At 43.2% G+C, this 20876-nt stretch overlaps 1 protein-coding gene and 1 long non-coding RNA gene across 5 annotated transcripts in view; one reads left to right on the plus strand and one right to left on the minus strand.

The window, feature by feature from the left end:
* The window catches only part of LOC112130129 (uncharacterized), a 105964-nt gene that overhangs the window by 19734 nt on the left and 65354 nt on the right, over positions 1-20876 (plus strand). The window contains exon 5 of the long non-coding RNA XR_008516611.2: positions 16588-16778. This is a non-coding gene — a long non-coding RNA (uncharacterized LOC112130129). The remainder of the gene's footprint in view (positions 1-16587; positions 16779-20876) is intronic.
* On the minus strand, positions 2399-20439 carry LOC112130128 (pregnancy-specific beta-1-glycoprotein 2). 4 transcript variants are annotated; one of them, XM_024237481.3, is made up of 6 exons: positions 20250-20428; positions 18650-19015; positions 12733-13011; positions 9077-9331; positions 4708-4791; positions 2724-2859 (listed from the first exon to the last, which is right to left on the minus strand). In XM_024237481.3, the coding sequence occupies exons 1-5, from the start codon at positions 20311-20313 to the stop codon at positions 4739-4741; spliced, it is 1017 nt and encodes a 338-aa protein (XP_024093249.2). In that variant the 5' UTR covers positions 20314-20428; the 3' UTR covers positions 2724-2859; positions 4708-4738. The 4 variants fall into 4 exon arrangements, with proteins under 4 accessions (XP_024093248.2, XP_024093250.2, XP_024093249.2 ...); XM_024237480.3 differs by lacking the exon at positions 4708-4791 and having other exon boundaries at positions 2399-2859; positions 20250-20439; XM_054540563.2 differs by lacking the exon at positions 2724-2859 and having other exon boundaries at positions 12776-13011.

Below are 20876 nucleotides of genomic sequence, written 5' to 3' on the forward strand. Positions count from 1 at the left end.
ATTTTTTCCAATTTTACACATGAACAGTAAACAAATAGCACAAATTATACACAGAACAAAATTAATGATAGTGGATCCTCCCAAAGATTTTACCTATTGAATGGGGTTGAGATTAGATAACCCCTCAGAGATACTGTCTAAAACTTCAGCACTGGGTAAAGCAGTTAAGTGTGCTTGAGAGGCCTGAAAAATCTGTTTTTTTAGCTTGCTTATGTCTAAACTTAAATTATCTTCCCTTCCTTGTAAATGGCATTTTATTGATTCCCAATTGTGAACAGACTCATTATATTGGAACGGAGTTATACAAAAATCAGAAGTATTCCAATCACGTTGCATTTGTAATCTATGTTCTATACTCATAATTGTGTCTCCCATCCATATAACAGAATTATATCACGCGCTGTAGGCTCATTCTGACAGCCCAAGCTGGCATTGTCTTTACACAATCCTGCATGCAATTTTGTATTTACAATAAGCAGGAGCATTTCATCTTTTATTCTGTAGCAATAGTTTCAGGGGGTCTCCCTAGAGGTCTACAGGTGCGCGCCACTATGCCCGGCTAATTTTTGTATTTTTAGTACAGACAGGGTTTCACCATATTGACCAGGTTGATCTCGAACTCCTGACCTTGTGATCTGCCTGCCTTGGCCTCCCAAAGTGCTGGGATTACAGATGTGATCCACTGCATGCAGCCCATAAATCACACATTTCTTTGAGTTTTTGTAATTCCAGCCCAAGAGAAACCATTTGATATTTGAAGAACGGCTGCACACAAATAAAAACATCTGTAGATTGCACCACACGAGGGAGACTACCAGTATGACTATCAGGAGTAAAATATCAAGAGTTTGGAATATGCACTTTAGGCAAGATGCAAACCAACAACAATAGGATAGATCAAGGAAGAAGCCAGAAGAGTCTAGTCATTTTAAACAGGCAGCACATTTATTGATTTTTACAACTGAGTCTCTATAATACCCGATGTATTTATCCATTTGCAACAAGAAGGGTCAGAAACTGCACAGGCTCCCCACTGTTCAGCTGATAGAGAGCAATTCTATTATCTAGCATTGCATGTCTATGTTAAATTAAAACAGGGAGTGAGAATAGGCAAGTATAGAAGTGGAAGCCTAAAGAAAACTCCATACATTTGAGGAAAAAGTTGTGTTACAGATGCAGCTAATGTCAGCCTTTGGGTGGACTAAAGGATCTCTTGTTATGTAAAAATGTTTGGGCCGGGTGCGGTGGATCACGCCTGTAATCCCAGCACTTTGGGAGGCTGAGGCGTGTGGATCACCTGAGGTCAGGAGTTCGAGACCAGCCTGACCAACATGGAGAAACCCTGCCTCTACTGAAAATACAAAATTAGCTGGGCATGGTGACACATGCCTGTAATCCCAGCTCCTCAGGAGGCTGAAGCAGGAGAAACACTTGATCCCAGGAGGCGGAGGTTGCAGTGAGCCAAGATTGTGCCATTGCACTCCAGCATGGGCAACAAGAGTGAAACTCAATCTTATAAAAAAAAAGTGTGGTTGACATGATATATCTGTGTTAACTTACTCTCAGAAGCTACTTCTTGTGAAATCCTAAGTACAGCATTATTCTGGGAAGCAAAGGAGACAGGCATAAGCAAGGACAAATTAAGAGTGGTAAGAGTCTCATCATGATTGATAGTCTTGTTCTGACATCTTGAGAAAGCTGTCCACAGTGTAAAGTCATCAACTTGTCGTAGTTTACAGTTTGAGTGTCTCTAAGTTATGGTGTTGAACGTTTGGTGAGCTCGTAGTGGCCCACACCTCAGACACGAGGGTTTTCCCATGAAATTTACATTGAGTTGTCCACCTCCAGCTTATATGGCTTCAGGAACAGAGCCGCTCTCATTCTTAATGATTTCATTGGAGAAAATTGTATTGGAAGAACTAAAAGAATTCAGGGTCCAGTCCAGTCTACCAGTGGATTATAAATACACAAAGATAATGAACAGTGGTTCAATCTGGTAAGAGGTGTACTGCAGTTTTTCTTTTCAACATAGTTTTTCTGTCTATAGGAGTCTCTATTTTTACCAAAGATAATTCCAGTAGGATGAATTTGTTTGCACAATAGGTTGAGTCTCACCGAACTTGCCCAGATTTTTTATCTAAGTGCGGCAAGAGTAGCAATGGACCATAGAGGCTCCTTTTAAACTTCACTTTGCTAGAAGTTTTTAATAAGAATCTCAGATTAAACTTCCAAAAACCCCTTGAGACTAGGAAGTCAAACCGAGGCTAACTTCTGACTTTGCCTGCATTGCCTATGGGTTTATTCTATGTATATTCTCAAATATAACATCCCAGTGAAAGCCTTGGTAATATAACCAATGTTTCAAATGTGTCCTGTTATAAAGAGAGCAGATTCTTACTGTACTTGTGCAAATAACTTTATTACCATAAACATATGAATACTCATGAATAGTTTCCCAATTCTGGGGCACTCAGATAGAGAGCAAAAGCAAATGTTTCAATTTTTGTTTACAAAAGTATACTTTACCGATTGCTCAAGAAAAAAAGTTCATATATCTGGAGAATAAAACATTCAAAGAATCAGCACATTTTCAAGTTGAAAATTATAAAAACATTATCCTTTTGATTATTTAGTCCAATAACTTTGAGTTTTTTCCTTCTTTGTCTTGAATTTCATGAAGGTATCAGCCTGTTCATTAAAATTTTGAAAGTTCTGAATCCAGTGGTATGATCTTGAAATTATCAGGAACTTGTATTCAAGAGTCCTTGTCATAGTCTTTTCCATAAATCTCCTTGAAGAAAAAGCAATTTTGGACTGTAGCTGATTGTAAACACCTTGAGGAAGAATCAAAGCATCTGTCTGGGAATGAGAAAGATTTAAAATGAATATGGTTAAAAATCTAATGAGTGTTTATTATGGTAAAGACACAGCTCACATAGCAATCTAGTTACTTCTGTGGCATATGACACTATGATAACATATTTCATTTCCAGAAATTTCATATAATTTTTAGAATACTCATTTAAAAAAATATTTATTTGAGATGGAGTCTCACTCTGTCACCCAGGCTGAAGTGCAGTGGTGCGATCTCAGTTCACTGCAAGTGCGCCTCCCGGGTTCATGCCATTCTCCTGCCTCAGCCTTCTGAGTAGCTGGGACTACAGGTGACTGCCACCACACCCGGGTAATTTTGTTTTTGCATTTTTAGTAGAGATGGGGTTTCACCGTGTTAACCAGGATGGTCTCAATCTCCTGACCTCATGATCCGTCCACCTCGGCCTCCCAAAGTGCTGGGATTACAGGCATGAGGCATCACGCCCAGCCTAGAATACTCATATTATTAACATTCCCATAAATATTATTTAGAAAAGGTTTAGCATCACTTATCCCTTATTTGAAAATGTTTTCTACATAATTTAATATATCAAATAAGGTTTCTTTTCCATTCAGCTTCAGTTTCTCAAGAGGATTACTGAGTTCTTGGTGTAGCCCATTCATAAATAGGGCCAAAAAAGTATAGTCTTATGTATATTGAAATAGGTCCTTAGGTAATTCCAGTACTTCTAGCTGAAAATCATTGATTTAGTTTTAAGTTCTACCTATTACAACAGTAGTTCTCCATCCTTGTTACATGTTAGTAGTGTCAGGGAAGACTTAAAAATTACCAATGCCTGGATCCCTCTCCAGATCTTTAAACTGGAACTAATGGGTGGGGCTTGAGCATCCACTTTTAAAAATGTTTTCCAGTGATTCCAATGTGTAGCTCTATTTCCCATCAGATTTCTCTGATTTCTTGTGGCATTCAATTTTTTCTATTTTGATATCATGATTATTTTCTGGTCTCATTTCCTGTCTTAGGCTTTATGTCTCCTGGGGTAGGGACCTTGCCTTCTTCATTTCTGTATCTTTTTTGAACACATGGACTGGTCATCAGGAAAAGATCTCAACCACGCATAGGTTCTGTCCTGAGTCTCAGGTTCACATGTTAATCCTAAAGTCTTTGTTCTCCACGAGGTCAGATGTTGCTTGTGATGAAGTGTGTGGTTAAGTCTGCAGTGCAGGTGGTGGAAGGGATTTCACTCTGTTTTTAGACATAGCATTGGAACTAAGAATTTTATGTCCATATGGGTGAAGCGGCAGGGATGTGTAGGAAGACAGTTGTAATTAGGATGGAGGAATTATACTAGGAAGTAGAGGTAAAGGAAGTGAGAAGGCTTAGTAAATAGAAGAAATGTGAACTTATCAAATAGGCTAGAGTAGACTCCTGGAGATTCTTGATTAAGTGAATTAACTAGATTTTAGAAAGGTAATGAGGCAGTCATATGCAAGGAAGGTTTTGAAGTCTAGAGACAAGAAGTCAAGCAGTACTTTGAGAAGTGGCTGAGCTTTATGGGAATGGAGAGAATTACACTATTGAGAGATGTTAAAAATAATGAAGAGGGTTTCACCTTGTGAAATTGTGTTTCTCATTTGAATCTGAGAAACAAATAAGCAGAGGCTGGAGATAATTATGTCTAAAAGACAGTGGGGTACAGGGAGCATAAAGGCCAGGGAGAAAGGGAACTGTAGGAATTAGTGCTGAGAAGCACGAATTTAGTGGAGGAAGGAGGAGATCCAGTCCCAGATACAGGCAAATAAGTCTGTTCCCTCTCCCAAGCATGGCAGTCAGCCCTGCAGGAACCAGGATAAGAGAAAAGGCCATCATACCTGCGAGTCTTCCTGAAATACAGAAATGACATCACGGCTGCTGTCTTGGATTAAAGAAAGAAAGAAGTCCTATTGCTGGAGAAGCTGTCATGGAAAGAAAAGAAAAGAAGGAATGAAGGGATGTTATTTTACATGGGGTAGCCTCAGGAAAAAGCATGTATCATGAGGTACTCTATAATTGTTTCTTCAAGGGCTACATTATTTCTGTTGGAAAATTGATGGGAGATGATTATATTCTTGCATTTTTTTTTTCCCTCTCACCATGTTTCTAGGTTGGTGATCAGTCCTCTGTCAATTCTCTACTGCACTCAGATATTTTGGAAGGCTTTTGGATGTGAGAAAGGCTGATTGCTATTTTCTATGTCATTAGAACTTGCCATCTTTGCACCTTTTCATGGTTGCATCTTTTTCTCAGTGTCTCTGTTGTGGCAGTCATGAATAAGACCCTGTCAGGTCTCCATGACAGGGACCTGATTGACAGAAGGCCCAGGTCAGTGTATTTGAAATTCACCACCCCCTTTGCAGAGAAAGCTTCTTTCCTACAGGCTCCCAGCAAGGGTGTGAAAGCAAGCCTAGTTCTCTGAGGCTCTCTTTAACTCTAAGGGGTGACTTGTTGGAGGATTCCCCATCAGCCTTGCAGAAACTCTTAGAACTGCATTGGTACCTAAAATTTCTTTTTCTTTTTCACAGGAATCAGCTCTGCATAGTGGTCTCAGGGTTCTCCCATATTACCTTCATGCCTGCCCCTCATTCCCTCACAGGTGTCTTCCCTGACAAATTATCTTGTATGTCTAATCCCATCTTGGATGCATCTCAGTTGGTAAAAACTAATATACCAGGCTTGATTCTTTGCACTTGGCTTTTTTTCTTTCTCTCCCACAAGCAGTCAGTAACCATGTCTTAGTGTTTTATGTGTTGCCTCTTTATCCATGTATATGGGAAAAGGTAGGTACTGTTGAGGGGCACTTCCTGTGTGCCAGGCCCTGTGCTAAATACTTTCCCTGTATCTCATTTAATCCACACAATAACCCTGTCAGGTAGACATTATTTCCATTTTGCCGATGAAAAGACAGAATCTTAGCGTGGTGTAAAAACTTTCCTGGTGTCATATGGCTAGTGACAGGTGGATCTGAGATTTCATTCTAGGACTATTTGACCTCAAGGTTAATGATGATGATAGTAATATAGAAGGTGACATTGGTTCCTCTGTGTGTGGCATCCTGTTTCATTGACTGCATGAAACCTTTAAAAGAATGGTACAAAGAGACACTCTCATTGCAATTTTCAGGTGAGGAATCAGAGGTTCAGAGAAGTTGAGTCTTGTGCAAGAAATTTATAACTGTAAACTCTTACATTAAAAAAGAAGAAAGATCTCAGGTCAACAACTACTTTAATACTTCAGGATATGAAAGAAGAACAAACTAAACCCAAGCACATTGAATGAGGGAAATAATAAGGATTAGAGTGGATAAAGAAAATGGAGAATGGAAAAAAATAGAGGAAATTAATGAAACCAAAAGTTGATTCTTCAAAATTAAATCAACAAAATTGACAACCATTAACTAGATTGACTAAGAAAAAAAGAGAAAAGGTTAAAATTACTACCATCAGAAATGAAAATGGACTCTGAGCATATGTAGAAAATTCTAAAGGTGGAACAAACCTATTAGAATTAATAAATAAATTCAGTAGTGTTGCACAATACAAAATCAACATTCAATCATCAGTTGTATTTCAGTACACTAACCATGAACAATCTGAAGGGAAATTAAGAAAAAAATTTATATTAACATCAAAAAGAATAAAATATTTAGGAATAAGTTTAACCAAAGAGTTGAAATGATTATACTTGAAATATACAAAATATTGCTGAAAGAAATGAAAGACAATATCAATAAATTGAAAGACATTTTGTTTTCATGAATTGGAAGACTCAATATTGTTAGGAGGACAGTGCTATACAAAGTGAGCTGCAGATTCAATACGATTCCTATCAGAATCTTAGTGACATTTTTGCAGAAAAAGAAAAATCTGTCCTAAAATTTATATTGAATCTCATGAGTCTAAATAGACACACAGCTTTGAAGAGGAAGAAAGAATCTGGAGGACTCACACTTCCTGATTTCAGCGTTTACTACAAAGCCCCAGTAATCAATACAGTGTGGTACTGGCATAAAGGAGGACATAGAAATTACTGAAATATAATAGCCCAGAAAGAAATGCTTGCATATATGGCCAAATGATTTTCATCGAGTGTGCCAAGATCGTTCAATGGGGAAGGGACCACTGTCACCAAATGATATTGGGAAAGCTGGATATCCAAGGGTAAGAAGATTGGAATCTTTACCTAACACCATGTACAAAATTTAACCCACAATAAATCAAAGATCTAAATGTGAGAGCAAAAACTATACAACTCTTAGAAGAAAAGCTTCATGATATGGGATTTCACAATGATTTCCTTGTTGTAACAACAAAAGCATAGGCAACAAATAAAATGGATAAATTGGACTTCACAAAAATCGAAACTTTTATATATCGAAGAACATTGTCAAGAAAGTAAAAAGGCAACCCACGAAATGATAAAAATATTTGCAAATTATATGTGTGATAAGAAATTAATTTCCAGAATACATGAAAAGCTACAAGTCAACAACAGCAAACATCCAAAAACCCAATTAAAAAATGAACAAAGGATTAAAATGGAGTTTTCTCCAAGGAAGATATACTAATATCCAATAAGCCCATGCAAACTTCCTCAGTATCATGAATACTTAGAGATATGCAAATCAAAACCACAATGTTACACCACCTCACACACTTTATGATGGCTTTGATAAACAACAACAATGACAGCAACGCAAAACAACAGGTGTTTTCAAGTAGATGGGAAAATTGGAGCTCTAGTGCATTGCTGATGGGAATGGGAAATGTTATAGCCACTGTAAAAAGTGGTGTGCTGTTTCTCAAAACATTAAACAATAAATTAGCATTTGATCCAGCAATTCCACTTCTGGTCATACTCCCCTTAGAATTGAAAGAAATTTGAACAAATATTTGTACGCCGATATTCAGAGAAGCATTACTCACACTAGCCAAAAAATGGAAACAACTGAAAAGTCCATTGAAAGATAAGTGGGTAGGCAAATGAGGTGTATCTATACTTTGAAATGTTATTCAACCTTAACAAGGAATAAAACTCCAATACATCATGCAAAATGGATGAACCTTGACGATATTATGCTAACTGAAATGAGCCAGACACAAAAGGATAATTATTATATAATTTGATTTATAAAAGATAGTTAGAATAGCCAGTTACATAGAGACAGAAAGTAGAATGGTGGGTGCTAAGGGTTAGGGGGAGAAGGAGTGAGAGTTACTGTTTATTGGGTACAGAGGTTTAATATGGTAAGAGGAAAAAGTTCTGGAAATGGATAGTGTGATGGTTACAAAACACTAAATTGCAAACTTAGAAATAGTTAATGGTAAGCCTTATATTAGATATATATAAAGTGTCTGGAAGTCTTCCCCTCTCTGTAACTACATACTTTTTGGCACTGCCCCTTTCCTGCCATGCAGAGCCCCAGGGGTGAATCTCCCTATTTCTCCAGCTCTGCATCAGTCACTCTCCCCCGTGCTGTGTCCCACGTGCTGTACCCACAGCCTTATACAACCGGTGACATCAGAGCCAGGACGCAGCTCAGGAGTCTGCCCTGAGGCTCCCTCTCTTCTTGTTTCCCTGCAGCCTGGCCCAGGGAAGGCTTGGCTTCAACTGGCAGCTTGATTTAGCCAAATTCAGGACACGCCACCAGGGCTCTTTCTCCACACATGCTGGTCCCAACCCAGGTGGTGTCAGGCGTGGCCAGTCATCAGAGGAGCGCAGAACAGAGCAGGAAGCAGAGTCTGAGCTGCTCCTCCCTCACCCAAGGGGCTTCCTCCTCTCATTTGGGGGAAAAGTGTGAGCTTGTTTCAAAGCCTCAGATATTCCCTGTAGCTCGTGGAATAGGTACAAGAAAACAAAGACGTGGCAGAAGGGGATGTGTTGGTGACAGTGAGAAGCAACGTGATCTTGAGGACTCTCCTTCTTGTCCCTCTGTGAAGCCTCTTCTACCACATAGGGCTCAGGGCTGATAAAGCCCCCTCCCTACCTTTCTCAGGCCAGACACAAGGTCAGCCATGAGAAAACAGAAAAAGAAGGAGAAGAGAGTTTGCAGAGAGAAATTGGGAGGGTTCAGGAGGAGAATTAGGGATTTGTTTGTGCCCATGGGACACAGACAGGGAATAAAAATGTTTTCCTGACCCTTCTCTGAAAGCCAGAGAGACTCCATCTAAAACCCTTTTGCCAAGGATGCTGGGATCCACTTACCAGAGACTTGGACTGTCAAGGATGTGGAGCTTTCCTTGCCAGTGGCTGAGTTACGAACAGAGCAAGCATAGAGCCCGCTATGCTTTGTAGTAATTTGGGGGATAAAGAGACTTTGTCCTGATAGCTGAAACTTCCCATTAATTGTCCAAGAATACTCTGCCGGTGGGTTAGATTCCGCGAAGCAGGACAAGTAGAGGTTTTCTCCTGAATGGTAATAGGTGAATGGAGGGTAAATTCTGGGGAGGTCTGGACCATCTGCAGCAAAGAGAATAAAGCCACACGTGATGTCATCTGAGGGAAGGGAATGCTCCTGGTCTCTTCTAGTGACACAGTGACCCTCTGAGCCAAGACACACCCTCAAACCCCATGCAAACCCCCTCAGTGTTCACTGAGCTGAAGCCTGAATTATTCACCTGTTTCTCCCACCACAAGCTGTGGGCCCCAAGTCTCCCATGACAAGAGCGTCCCCTCCCCTTATATTCTTGGTTAAGGCTGTGCCTACCCAGGTTTTCCCATGGCAGGGATTTATGGCCAGCTTGTACGTTCAGAAGTAAAGCTGTCTATACTTGGACAGGAGAGAGACTGAGAGGCCTGGTCCCTGGTCGTTTGGATTTAAGCCAGTGGCCTGACCCACAGAGGAATAGAAGATACAGAGGACATTCTGGGTGACTGGGTCACTGCGGATGCCACCATATCGGTCCCGTATTTCACATTGATAGGGTCCTGTTTCATTTCTCGTGACACTGGGTAGAATGAGGATCCTGTTTTCAATGGGTCGCTTCACCCTGGGACTGACCAGGAGGCTCTGACCATTTAGCCACCACATGTAGGTGTAGTTCTCACTCTTAGGTTCACAGGTGAAGGCTAAGACATCCTTATTCTCCCTGGGGTTTAAGTTGTTGGTGGTGATGTAGAACTTGGGCAGCTTCACTGTGTAGATAACTGAGAGAAGATTGTCCTGTGTGGCACCTTTGATTCCTCCAGAGGCATCCTTCAATCAGAGTTGGCATCTCCCACCTCTCAGCCCACCTGAGTCCTTGAAAGCCAATAGCTGGTGCTTGTGTCACAAGACAGATGCATGATGATCTAAGGGCTCAAAGACTGTGAGGCCACCTGCTTCATCTTAGGAAAGCACAGACTTTCTCAAGTGTCAATTGAGCAGCAGTGTTGGGTCATGGACAGACACGTCAGTGCAAGTCACAGCCCCTGCTACCCCTCCCAGCCCCTCCCTAATCAGTTGACTGGCTGGCTCACCTTGGGTTCCTTACCTGGAATGTGCAACTGCTGGGCCCCTTCCAAATTCCATCCTACTTTGCCCCCCAGGTGTGATTTCTCTGCAGCTTCCATTTCCAAGGACGTTCTAGAGATGAGTAATAATGGGACTTCCCTTTGTCCTGAAACCCTGAAGATACTGAGCAGCCTGGCCTGGGACTGGATGTTTCAGCAGAAATAACACAGGGGAGACCAGAGTCAAGCCTGGAGGTCAGTTCAGTCATCAGGCGGTGGAGGCACAAGGTGCGGCAGTTTTTTGCAGGTGTTTCATGAGGACTTACTTGAACCAGTGACCTCTAAAGATAGGGCAGAGTGCAAGGAATGATCTAGAAAGAGTGAAGGGGACAGGCAAGAGGTGGTGGCTCTGGAGCAGAACCATGTTCCCTGTCCTGGGTTCTTTAAGTTTCCTCTCCTTCTGCAGAGGGCAGGTGAGGACCATGTGGATCTTTCCAGAAATACATGTGGACATTTGCAAATGCAGAACTGACTGGTGGAAAGGGTGGGAATGAACTGCTGTAAATCTGGTCCTCATGGACCATGTGTGTTTGATGGATATGAGACAAATTTGGAGAGAAGTTTTGCAAGTATTTTCTATCATTGGACATTCTACTCTCTGATTCCATGGGTTTGACTAAACCAGGGACCTCATGTAAGTGGATTCCAGAGTGAATATGAGAAGAGACTGCTGGTTGCCAGGAGCTGGCAGTGGGGAGAATCAGAAGTTGTTCATGGGTGTGCAGTTTCAGTTATGCAAGGTGGGGAGTTTCTAGAGATCTGCTGTAGAGCTTGATGCCTATAGTTCACACAGATTGAGTATTTCTTATGCATAAGGCTTAGGACAAAAAGTGTTTTGGATTTCTGACACTTTTTGATACTGAAATATTTGTCATATACTTACTGGTTTACCATCCCAAATCTGAAATATTCAAAATCTGAAATGCTTCAGTGACAATTTCTTTTCAGCATCAGATTAGTGGGCAAAAGTGGGAGGTGATAAGCCAAATATATTCTTGCCCTTTTTTTTCTCTCACCACGTTTCTAGCTTGGTGATTAGTTTTCGGTCAATTCCATACTGGCCATGCTGCACTCGTATATTTTTGAAGGCTTTGGGATGTGAGAAAGGCTGATTGATAATTTCTATGTCATGAGAACTTTCCACCTTTACATGGTTGCATCTTTTTCACAGTGTTTGTGTTGTGGCAGTCGTTAATAAGAGCCTGTCAGGTCAGATTTAGGACAGAGTTTTCTAATTCCACAGGAAATATTACTGCAATTCTGCTAGGGGTTGCATTGAATCTGCAACTCACTTTGGGTAGTATTGTCTCTCTAACAATATTGATTCTTCCAATCCATGAAAATAAAATGTCTTTCCATATATTGATATCGTCTTTAATTTCTTTCAGCAATGTTTTGTAGTTTTCAAGGTATAATCATTTGACCTTTTTGTTTAAACTTATTGCAAAATATTTTATTCCTTTTGATGTTAATGTGAATTGAAATTCTTTTCTTAATTTCCTTTTAGATTGTTCATTGTTGGTGTATAGTCTAAAAAATGATCTAGAAAGAGTGAAGGGGACAGGTAAAACTGGTGGTTTTGGAGCAGAAACATATTCCCTGTCCTGGGATTTTGATTTTCCCTCTCCCTTTGCAGAGGGCAGGTGGCTCTTCCCTGATAACTAGATAGACTTCACTGGAAAACATATTGCCAATGCTCCAGGGATCCACTCACCAGGGACTATTATCCTATTTGTTATGAGATTTGTTCCACCAGTGGCTGAGTTATGGAAGAAACAGACATAGACCCCTCTATATGTTTTGGTGATTTGGGGTATAAAGAACACTTGTGCTGATTGCTGGAACTTCCCATCAATCAGCCAACAATGCTCTGCCAGTGGGTGAGTGTCTGTGAGGCAGGAGAGCTTGGGGACTTCCCCTGAATGTTGATAGGTGTATGAGGAAGAAATGGTGGGGGCATCCATGCCATCTGGAGCAAAGAGAATAAAGTCACAGGTGATATTGTCAGAGGGAAGGGAAAATCCTGGTCTGTGGGAAGGCCACAGCGACCTTGTGAGCCAAGTCACAACACTGAAGTCCCAGTGAAATCCCTGCTGTGTTCACGGATCTGAAGCCTGAGACATTCACCTGTTTCTACCATCAAAATCTGTGGACCCTGAGTCTCCCATGACAGGAGCAGCCTCTTTTCTTCTATTGTGGATCAAGCCAAGGCCTACTCTGGTTTGCCTGGGGCAGAAAGTCATGGCCAGGTTTGAAGTCCAGGGGTAAAGGTCTCTGTACTTAGACCTGAGAGGGAATGAGAGGTCTGGCCTCTGGCCACGTGTATATGGAATGGCAGCCTGGCTCACAATGGAACAGAAGATACTCACGGAGGAGATTCAGGGTGACTGGGTCACTGCGGCTGGCACTTACTGAGTTCCGTATTTCACATTCATAGGGTCCTGCAGTATACTTTGTGACACCAAATAGAAAGAGGGTCCTGTTGGTTTCAGACAGCTGCAACCTGTGAGTCATAGGGAGGTTCTGACCATTCATCCACCACAGGTACCTTGCGTCCGGAGTCTCAGGATCACAGGTTAAGATCACAGTGTCCATGGCCTCCCTGGGGTTTAAGTTGCTGCTGGAGATGGAGGGCTTGGGAGTCTCCACTGTGCAGAAAACAGAGAGAAGGTTGCCCTGTGTGGCACCTTTGACTCCTCCAAAGGCATTTTTCAATCAGAGTTGACATTTGCCACCTCTCAGTCCACCCAAGTCCTTTAAAGCCCATGGCAGGTGTGTGTGTTACAAGACAGATGCATGGCAATCTGAGGGCTCAGATATTGTGAGGCTGCCTGGTTTATGTGGGAGAAGCACAGACTTTCTCAAGTGTGAACTGAGGAGCAGCATTGGGTCCTGGAAAGACACAGGACCAGGAGTCACAGCCCCTGGTTCCTCTCTGAGTCCGTCTGTCTCCAACTGCCTGCCTGGCCCACCTCGTGGTCCTTACTTGGAGCATGCAGTGTTGGAATCTTCTTCGTTTCAGTCTTACTTTGCTCCCTGAGGTATGTTTTCTCTGCAGCTTCCCTTTCCAAGGACATCCTAGATATGGATGATGGAACTTCTCATTGTTCTTAAACCGTTTTGGTACTGGAAAGCCTGGCCTGGGACTGGGTACTTCAACAGAAATAACACATGGGAGACCAGAGTCAAGCCTGGAGGTCAGTTCAGTCATCATGCAGTGGAGCCACAAGGTGGGGCAGTTTTCCCAGGTGTCTCATAGTGACTGACTTGAGCCAGTGACCTCTAAAGATAGAGCAGGGTCCAAGGAATGAACTACAAAGAGTGAAGAGGACACGCAAGAGCTGATAGCTTTGGACAAAGACCATGTTCCCTGTTCTGGGTTCATGATGCTCCGTTCCCCCTGTATAGGGTAGGTGGATCTTTCCAGAAATACATGTATTTCCGGAAATACATGTGGATGTTTGCAAAAGCAGAACTGACTGGTCAAAAGGGTGAACATGAACTGATGATGGAAGTCTGTCCCTCATGGACCATATGTGTTTGGTGGATATTAGAACAATATTTGGGAAGAAGTCTTGCAGACACTTTCTCTCTTTAGACATTCTACTCTCTGATACTGAGTTTGACTACTCTATGTACCTCATATCAGTGGATTCCAGAGTGAATCAGTGAGTAGAATAGTAGTTTCCAGGAGTTGGGATCAGGGGAATAGGGCGTTGTTCCGTGGGTGTGCGGTTTCAGTTATGCAGGATGAGTATGTTCTGGAGATCTGTACAGCCTCAAGCCTATAGTTCATACAGATAAAGTGCTCCTTATGCAGAAAGCTTAAAACAAAGTGTTTTGGATTTCTTTTTTTTATTTTGGAATATTTGCAGTATATGTACTGGTTTAGCATCCCAAATCTGAAAAACTTAAATTCCAAAATGCACCAGTGAGCACTTCTTCTTAGCATCACATCCACGGTCAGAAGTATTGAGTTTTGGCACATTTCAGATTTTGGATTTCTGGATTTGGGATGCTCAATATTTTTTACTGTAATTTTCCCATAAAAAGTTGTCAGGATTTTAGACCTCATGTTGTGTTCTGACTCTAGTAACAAAAAAAAAATTTGGACGAAACATTAAAATGTTTTCATAAGTGGAAATTTTTACTGATGATCCAAACATTTAGGATCAATTGCTGGTATTAGTATTTCTCTTGAGACCAAAATAAGGTTTAGGTGTGCCATGAATTCCAGCAGGATCACATTATGCTCAAAGAAAGATGCTAAAGGTGATTTGAAATTAGCCACTCCTTAAGTAGAGAGAGTCCCGTTAAAAGGACAGGACTGGTCAGTGTGTCAATTACATAAAGGGAGGAAGGATGCCAAATTAAAAGAAGTGATGTGTGTTATGTTAGTAAATATAGAAAGAACTCCCTGCTTCTAATTTCTGTGTATAGTTAGGAAAAATGGGGAGGACCCCAAAACAGGTATGTGAAATGTTTTCTTCATTTTCTCTTAAGCTCAGAAAACACCTCTAGAGTTGAAGTTTGTGTGAATTAGAAAGAGTCTAAGTGAGATGCCAATGGCTCATGTGTCTCCCCACATGAAGAACTCCAACTTGTGAAAACAGCATCATCATGAGGAAACAATTGTATGTGGCACAGGCAGTATAACCATCCTATAGCACCTACCTGGCCACCTCCAACTGGTCCCCCAAACCACGAGTATTCCTATTACGTGTATGTTACAGACTTTGTAGTTGTCTCACAACTACAATATTTAAAAATTGCTATTGTGAAAACAACATATTAAATATGAAGTTGAATATGTTGTTCCACTTTTTTTCACCACTCTTTTTGAACTTTCTTGTTTCAGTTTTGGAAATTTCTATTGACACATCCTCAAGCTAGGGATTCCTTCCTCAGCTGTGTGCAGTCTACTAGTAAGCATCAAAAGCATTCTTCATTTCTTTAACAGCATTTTTATTTTTTCTGAGACAGAGTTTTGCTCTGCTGCCCAGGCTGGAGTGAAATGGCATGATCTTAGCTCTCTGCAAGCTCCACGATGCGGGTTCATGTCCTCCTGCCTCAGCTTCCCAAGTAGCTGGGACTACAGGCACCCGCCACCAAGCCTAGCCAATTTTTTGTATTTTTAGTAGAGACGATGTTTCACCATGTTAGCCAGGGTGATCTCCATCTCCTGACCTTGTGCCTGCCTCGGCCTGCCAAAGTGCTGGGATTATAGGTGTGAGCCACTGTGCTCAGCCATCTCTGAGGGATTTTAATGAGTTGTTCACCTTTGAGTTTGTTCAGCTTTTTACTTAGTGTTAGAACCGAGTGACAAATTTCAACTTTGTCATATGCCTGACAGGAAGCCAGAAGTCTCTAGGAAGTGACCGGAGAATGTAAGCTCCATAGCAGGTTGAGGATGGAGTCACGAGTGAAATGGGTGAAATGAGCCCATGGGCTTTGGGTACTGCAGGCCTGTCCAGCCTCTGACACCCTGGTGAGTCAGTGCAGAGATTACAACAGTGAGAGCAAACTAGCATGGCTGAATCCATCTGGCATCTAGTCTCAGGCTGGCTGTCCTCACTCATTCCTGGGCATAGGCCAGGCTAACATTGGGAGGAATTTAGTTTATGGTTTAACTTTGAAGCAAGAATAATAATAGTTTTTCCATAAAACTAACACCCTTACTTTGCCCAGGGACTGCCTTTGTCAAACTAGTGAAGGACCATGAGGTTAAGATTATAGGAGGGAACTGAATTCTGCTAAAATGTTGGCACAGTTTGTATAATCCCTGACTGCTCCAATGTCATTTGGCCAGAGTTTACCAAATTTGTAACTAATTGCTCCTATAGATAACATCACTATTGTAGAATGTGAGATTGGTCTTTTGAGATGTTTCTCATTCTTTTGCATTCTGGCACCCAGCTGACCTCATCCATACCTATGACTAATGGCTCAGCCAGTCATGTGGCCCCTACCTAGAGGCAGATTCAAGTACAAACAGATCATTTCCCTCCGCCTGCATGATTCCATCACCAAACAATCAGCAGTACTCATTTTTTAGTCCTGTTCCCCTGAAACTATCCTTGAAAATCTCTAACCCCTGATCCACTGGGGAGGCTGACCTGAGTAATAATAAACCTCCGTCCTCCTGTTTGGCAGACTTGGATTCGTTAAAATCTTTCTTTACTACAAATCACCATTTTAATATATATAAATTTTTTTCTGTGCAGGAGGCTAGAAGAACTTGTCTGGTGATGATTGGAGTGGATGGAGGAACTGCCTATCCGTGTCCCATGGTGTTGTCCACAGGTCAGCCTCACAAAGGGAAAGAGCCCTGGATGGGAATACAGTGGAGGCTCATTCTCTTAGTGACCTGGGGACATTGGCTGGAGATGAAACCTGGCAGGAGTGGCAACTCCAGGTGATTTCTGCACCTTTCCTATTTCCTTGGATGTGGGCCTGGCCACAGTGTTAGTGGGATGGGAACAGAACAGCCAGCCTAGTTAGAGGGAGTGTCTGAGTAAGGTCTAGTGCTGGAGGAAGAAGCTGTGCAGGACAGGCTTGCCAGTCAGAATGAAATGGGAGGAAGATGAGGGACACAGAGAAGCAGAGATAGGCAGAGACACCATGGCAGTGAGCAGTGAGGGCTACACTGACTTCAGAGACCCCAAGGACCAGGTGCCCCCAGTTCCACAGTCCAGGACCAAGGAGCCCCGAGAACCCTCCGGTGGCCAAAGAGCTTCAGAGTTACATGATGAGGGGTTGCTTTGGGGGCAAGAGGTAGTGGCGGGATGAAACATGGGTGTCAGCCTCTGAAGGACAAGGGACAGGTGTGGCTAGGATCTCCTAGGATTCTGCATCCAATATCGAGTCTCTAAGAGGGTTTGGATCATTCATTTCGTCATTCCATTCCTTCATTTGTTATGTGAGAGCTGCTGAGTGTGTGTCCCTCGCTGGGCCTGTGCTGGTGTAGGGTGTGAATGGGGAAAGAAAACAAGGTCCTCTCCTTGATCCTCTTATAACAGTGACATGGACACTTCAGGAAACACAGAATTTCAGGTTGAGTGATGGGGGTTAAAATCTGAGGGGGAGGCCTGGACATTTTTTTTGCATTGACTCTGATGGTTGAATGAGGTGATTTAGTTCTGGAGTACAGACTAATCAGCTGACCATTTGCTCTCACTCCTCTGAGGTTTGGATGTCTAAGAAGAGATTATTTGAGCCAATAAATGACTATGAGGCCCTTGGAACCCAGTAAGCCCTCACTTCTGGTGGAGGAGAGGATGTTCCTGTGGCTGCAGACAGACCTCATGTGACCCTGGTCTTCCCTTTGTGTTGGTTTGACTCTGCTTCAGGGACTGCGCCTTCCTGTGCCTCAGTTTTCTCCCAATCAAATAAGCTAAATGGCAAATGGACTGTGGCTTTTCATGCTATTTGTGAATAAATTTTAAATTATTCACAGTCACCTGACCTAATGCTTGGGACAGTGGAGGTGTTCACACAGACAGCATTTATTATTAATTTGCTTCCAAGAGAAAACAATTTTGGTCAGATCCCTGTGGACAAGGTGCTACCAGGTACATCTTCTCTCTTCTGTTTCTGCTTCTGGGGACATTAGACTTTCTGTGGACTGTCCTAAGCCTCCTAAGACAGTTGGCTGATGGCCTAAAAAGCTTGTCTTTCTGTCCTCTCCACTCTGAGTCTCAGGTGAAGAAAGCTCTGTCCTTGCCCAGATGTGGCTCTGAGGGCTGAACCCTGGGTGGTGAACAGCTCCAGGAGACACAGTCCTCAGACAGTTGGAAAATCCTTGGTCCCAGTAAGCCATGAGCAAGAAGCCACAACCCAGCCCTGGCACAGGCTCCTCAGCTTTATCTGGAGCAAGGATTTAGGGACAGAGTTCTGGGGTTGAGGCTTCTAGGGCTGAGCATCTTTGAGAGTATCTCAGGGGACCCCTCAGGCCAAGCCCTACTCAGTTCTCCAGGGTCTTTCTCAGGGTCAAATTTATGAAGAGGGCATGAGGTGCTTGGCTGAGACTGATCTCCTCCTGCTGAGTCCCCCCATTAGACTGTCGTTCCTCTGTAGCAAGTGTCTGCAGGGTCTGGATGCGGGAAAGGAATTCTGATCTGTTGAAATTTGTCTCCTGTGTGTGTGTCCTGCACTAAATGCCCAAACCCCAGCATGGGACATAATGTAGAGAGGGACACAGGCAGAGTCCAGACCTGACAATCCTGTGTGTGTGAAGTAGATGTGACCCCTGTCCCCAACACCCAGGGATCATGTGGAATCACTTACCATATACGGTGAAGGTGAAATTTCCAGTTACTCCTCTAGTCCCATCACCTCGCTTTATGATGTGTAAGGTGTAGGATCCTGCGTCCTCCCGGGTGACATTCTGGATCAGCAGGGATGCATTGGAATATACTGTTTCTCGTCCACTGTATGCAGGCCCATATATAATTATTTGACCATCTGCTACATATGATGTAATGTAATGGTCGAGGTCCCTCATTTGCCCTTTGTACCAGGTGTAGCCAGCAAGATTCTGGGGCAAATTGTGGACAAGTAGAAGAACATCCTTCCCCTTGGAAACTTTGGGTGGCTGGGCTTCAATCGTGACTTGGGCAGTGGTGCGCATGTTCCAGAAGTTTAAAAGTGATGCTAGGCGTGGAGAGAACATCAGTCAATATTGAGACCTATGTATTCGGGTGAAAAGATGGAGCCCTGGGTCCTGAGAAGGTGTCTTCAATCCTCAGCCTTGAAGACACACACACACACACACACAAACACACATGCCACTTTTGTGTGTGTGTGTGTTTGTATGTGTGTGTGTTTGTGTGTGTGTCCTACTGTCCAACTAAGTCAAGGTCAGCAGCATGACCCCCATTCCTCCAACACTTCTGACCTTGACATTTTTCTGTTTGGAATCCTCTTCCCCCGGGGTCTGCACGGCCCCCTCCACACTGCGCTCAGGTCCTGCTCACATCAGGGCATCCTTAGACTTCTTTCCTGACACCTCCTTCAGAGACCCTGGGTCTTCCCTTTCTGACCTTTCCCTGCTCTGCTCCCTCCAGGGTTCTTGTCAACAGCTGAACTCACATTCTAGATGTCTTTGCATGTCTGTCTTCCTCCCCATGACAGCATGAGCTCCGTGACGACAGGGACTTTTGTGATCTTGGTTACACCCCAGTGCCTGGGACAGGCTGCAGACTCCATGAGATGTGAGAGTTCTCAGGGCCGTCCACACCCTGGATGTTTTTTTTTCCCCCAATTGTTGAGGTTTTTTGCTGAGGACAGTGTTTCATGCCCTGCGTATATTTTTATTTGAAATGTCATCTGATATAGTTATTATTATCATTTTTGAAAATGTGGTGGCCCCTGATGATTAATCAGGAAAACAGAACACTTAAGATTTTCCTGCCTCTTACCAATTCCGGTTAAATGTGACATTCTTATTTTGACTCCTGTCCTTCTCTGGTGTATTTTCCCCTATCCAGGCTCCAACAAAGCCATCTTTCCTTTTTTTTCTTTTTTCTTTTTTTTTTTTTCAGACGAAGTCTCGTACTGTCGCCCAGGCTGACATGCAGTGGCGCTATCTTGGCTCACTGCCATTTCTGCCTCCCAGGTTCACGTGATTCTCCTGCCTCAGCCTCCGGAGTAGCTAGGATTACAGCAGCACACCACCATACCTGGTTAATTTTTTGTATTTTTTGGAGAGACAGGGCTTCACTGTGTTGGGCGTACTGATCTTGAACTCCTGATCTCATGATCCACCCACCTCAGCCTCCCAAAGTGCTGGCTTCTTTTATTTTTTAGAACCCCATCCTCTCTAGAAGACCCCATCCAATCACTCTGCCTCCTCCTCCTGTCCTCTCCCAGGAAGTTGTCTCCTCACCTGTGAGCAGGAGCCCCTTCCAGGTGATGCACTGTGTGCAGGGAGGGGCTGAGAGGGGCCCCATGGTTTCTGCTGCCTGTGTGTTCTCCTCTGTGGAGATGAGCCTAGGATCCAGAAGCTTCCTGAGCACGACTGTCAGCTGTGCTGTCCTTCCTTCTTCTGTGCTTAGCCTCTTCCCAGTGCAGGAGCACTTCTCAAGCTCATGGGCGGGGTCAGGCCCAGGACACCTCTCTGTCCCCTCCTCTCTCAGTCCTGCCTCCTTGTCCCTCCTTCTGTTTTTCCTTCTGTCTGTGTTTCAGGTCCCTGGGAATTGTGGAGGCCTCTGACTTTTTCAGCAATGATTCTTTCACCAAACCTCAATACACACTTTGTACAGACACACTCACACACACACAGAAGAGACACACACAGACCCACAGAGTCACACACATACCCTGCAGGTTGAGGAAGCACAGTCCTGGGCCTCAGCCTCCTGCTGTTCCCATGGCTCTTGGTTGGGGTGCACATTCATAACTTTTGCCCTCTTTCATCCCCATCTAGCTCTCCTCTTCAGTGCAGGAGGCTGGAGCTGCACCAGGTCCCTGTCACAGTGATTCCCCATTGTGCTGTGGGTGAGCTGTGTGTTGC

The sequence above is a fragment of the Pongo abelii genome, chromosome 20 (genome assembly GCF_028885655.2).
Source record: "Pongo abelii isolate AG06213 chromosome 20, NHGRI_mPonAbe1-v2.0_pri, whole genome shotgun sequence".
Lineage (NCBI taxonomy): Eukaryota > Metazoa > Chordata > Mammalia > Primates > Hominidae > Pongo > Pongo abelii.

What these genes read in the sequence shown, in the direction of transcription:
- LOC112130128 (XM_024237480.3), bottom strand. Translation starts at nt 20,313, where the DNA reads ATGGGGCCCCTCTCAGCCCCTCCCTGCACACAGTGCATCACCTGGAAG. An exon ending in GAAGGGGCTCCTGCTCACAG is followed by an intron (nt 19,016 to 20,249) that starts GTGAGGAGACAA and finishes CTCCACGCCTAG; the next exon opens with CATCACTTTTAAACTTCTGG. An exon ending in CTTGACAGTCCAAGTCTCTG is followed by an intron (nt 2,860 to 9,076) that starts GTAAGTGGATCC and finishes TCTCATTCCCAG; the next exon opens with ACAGATGCTTTGATTCTTCC.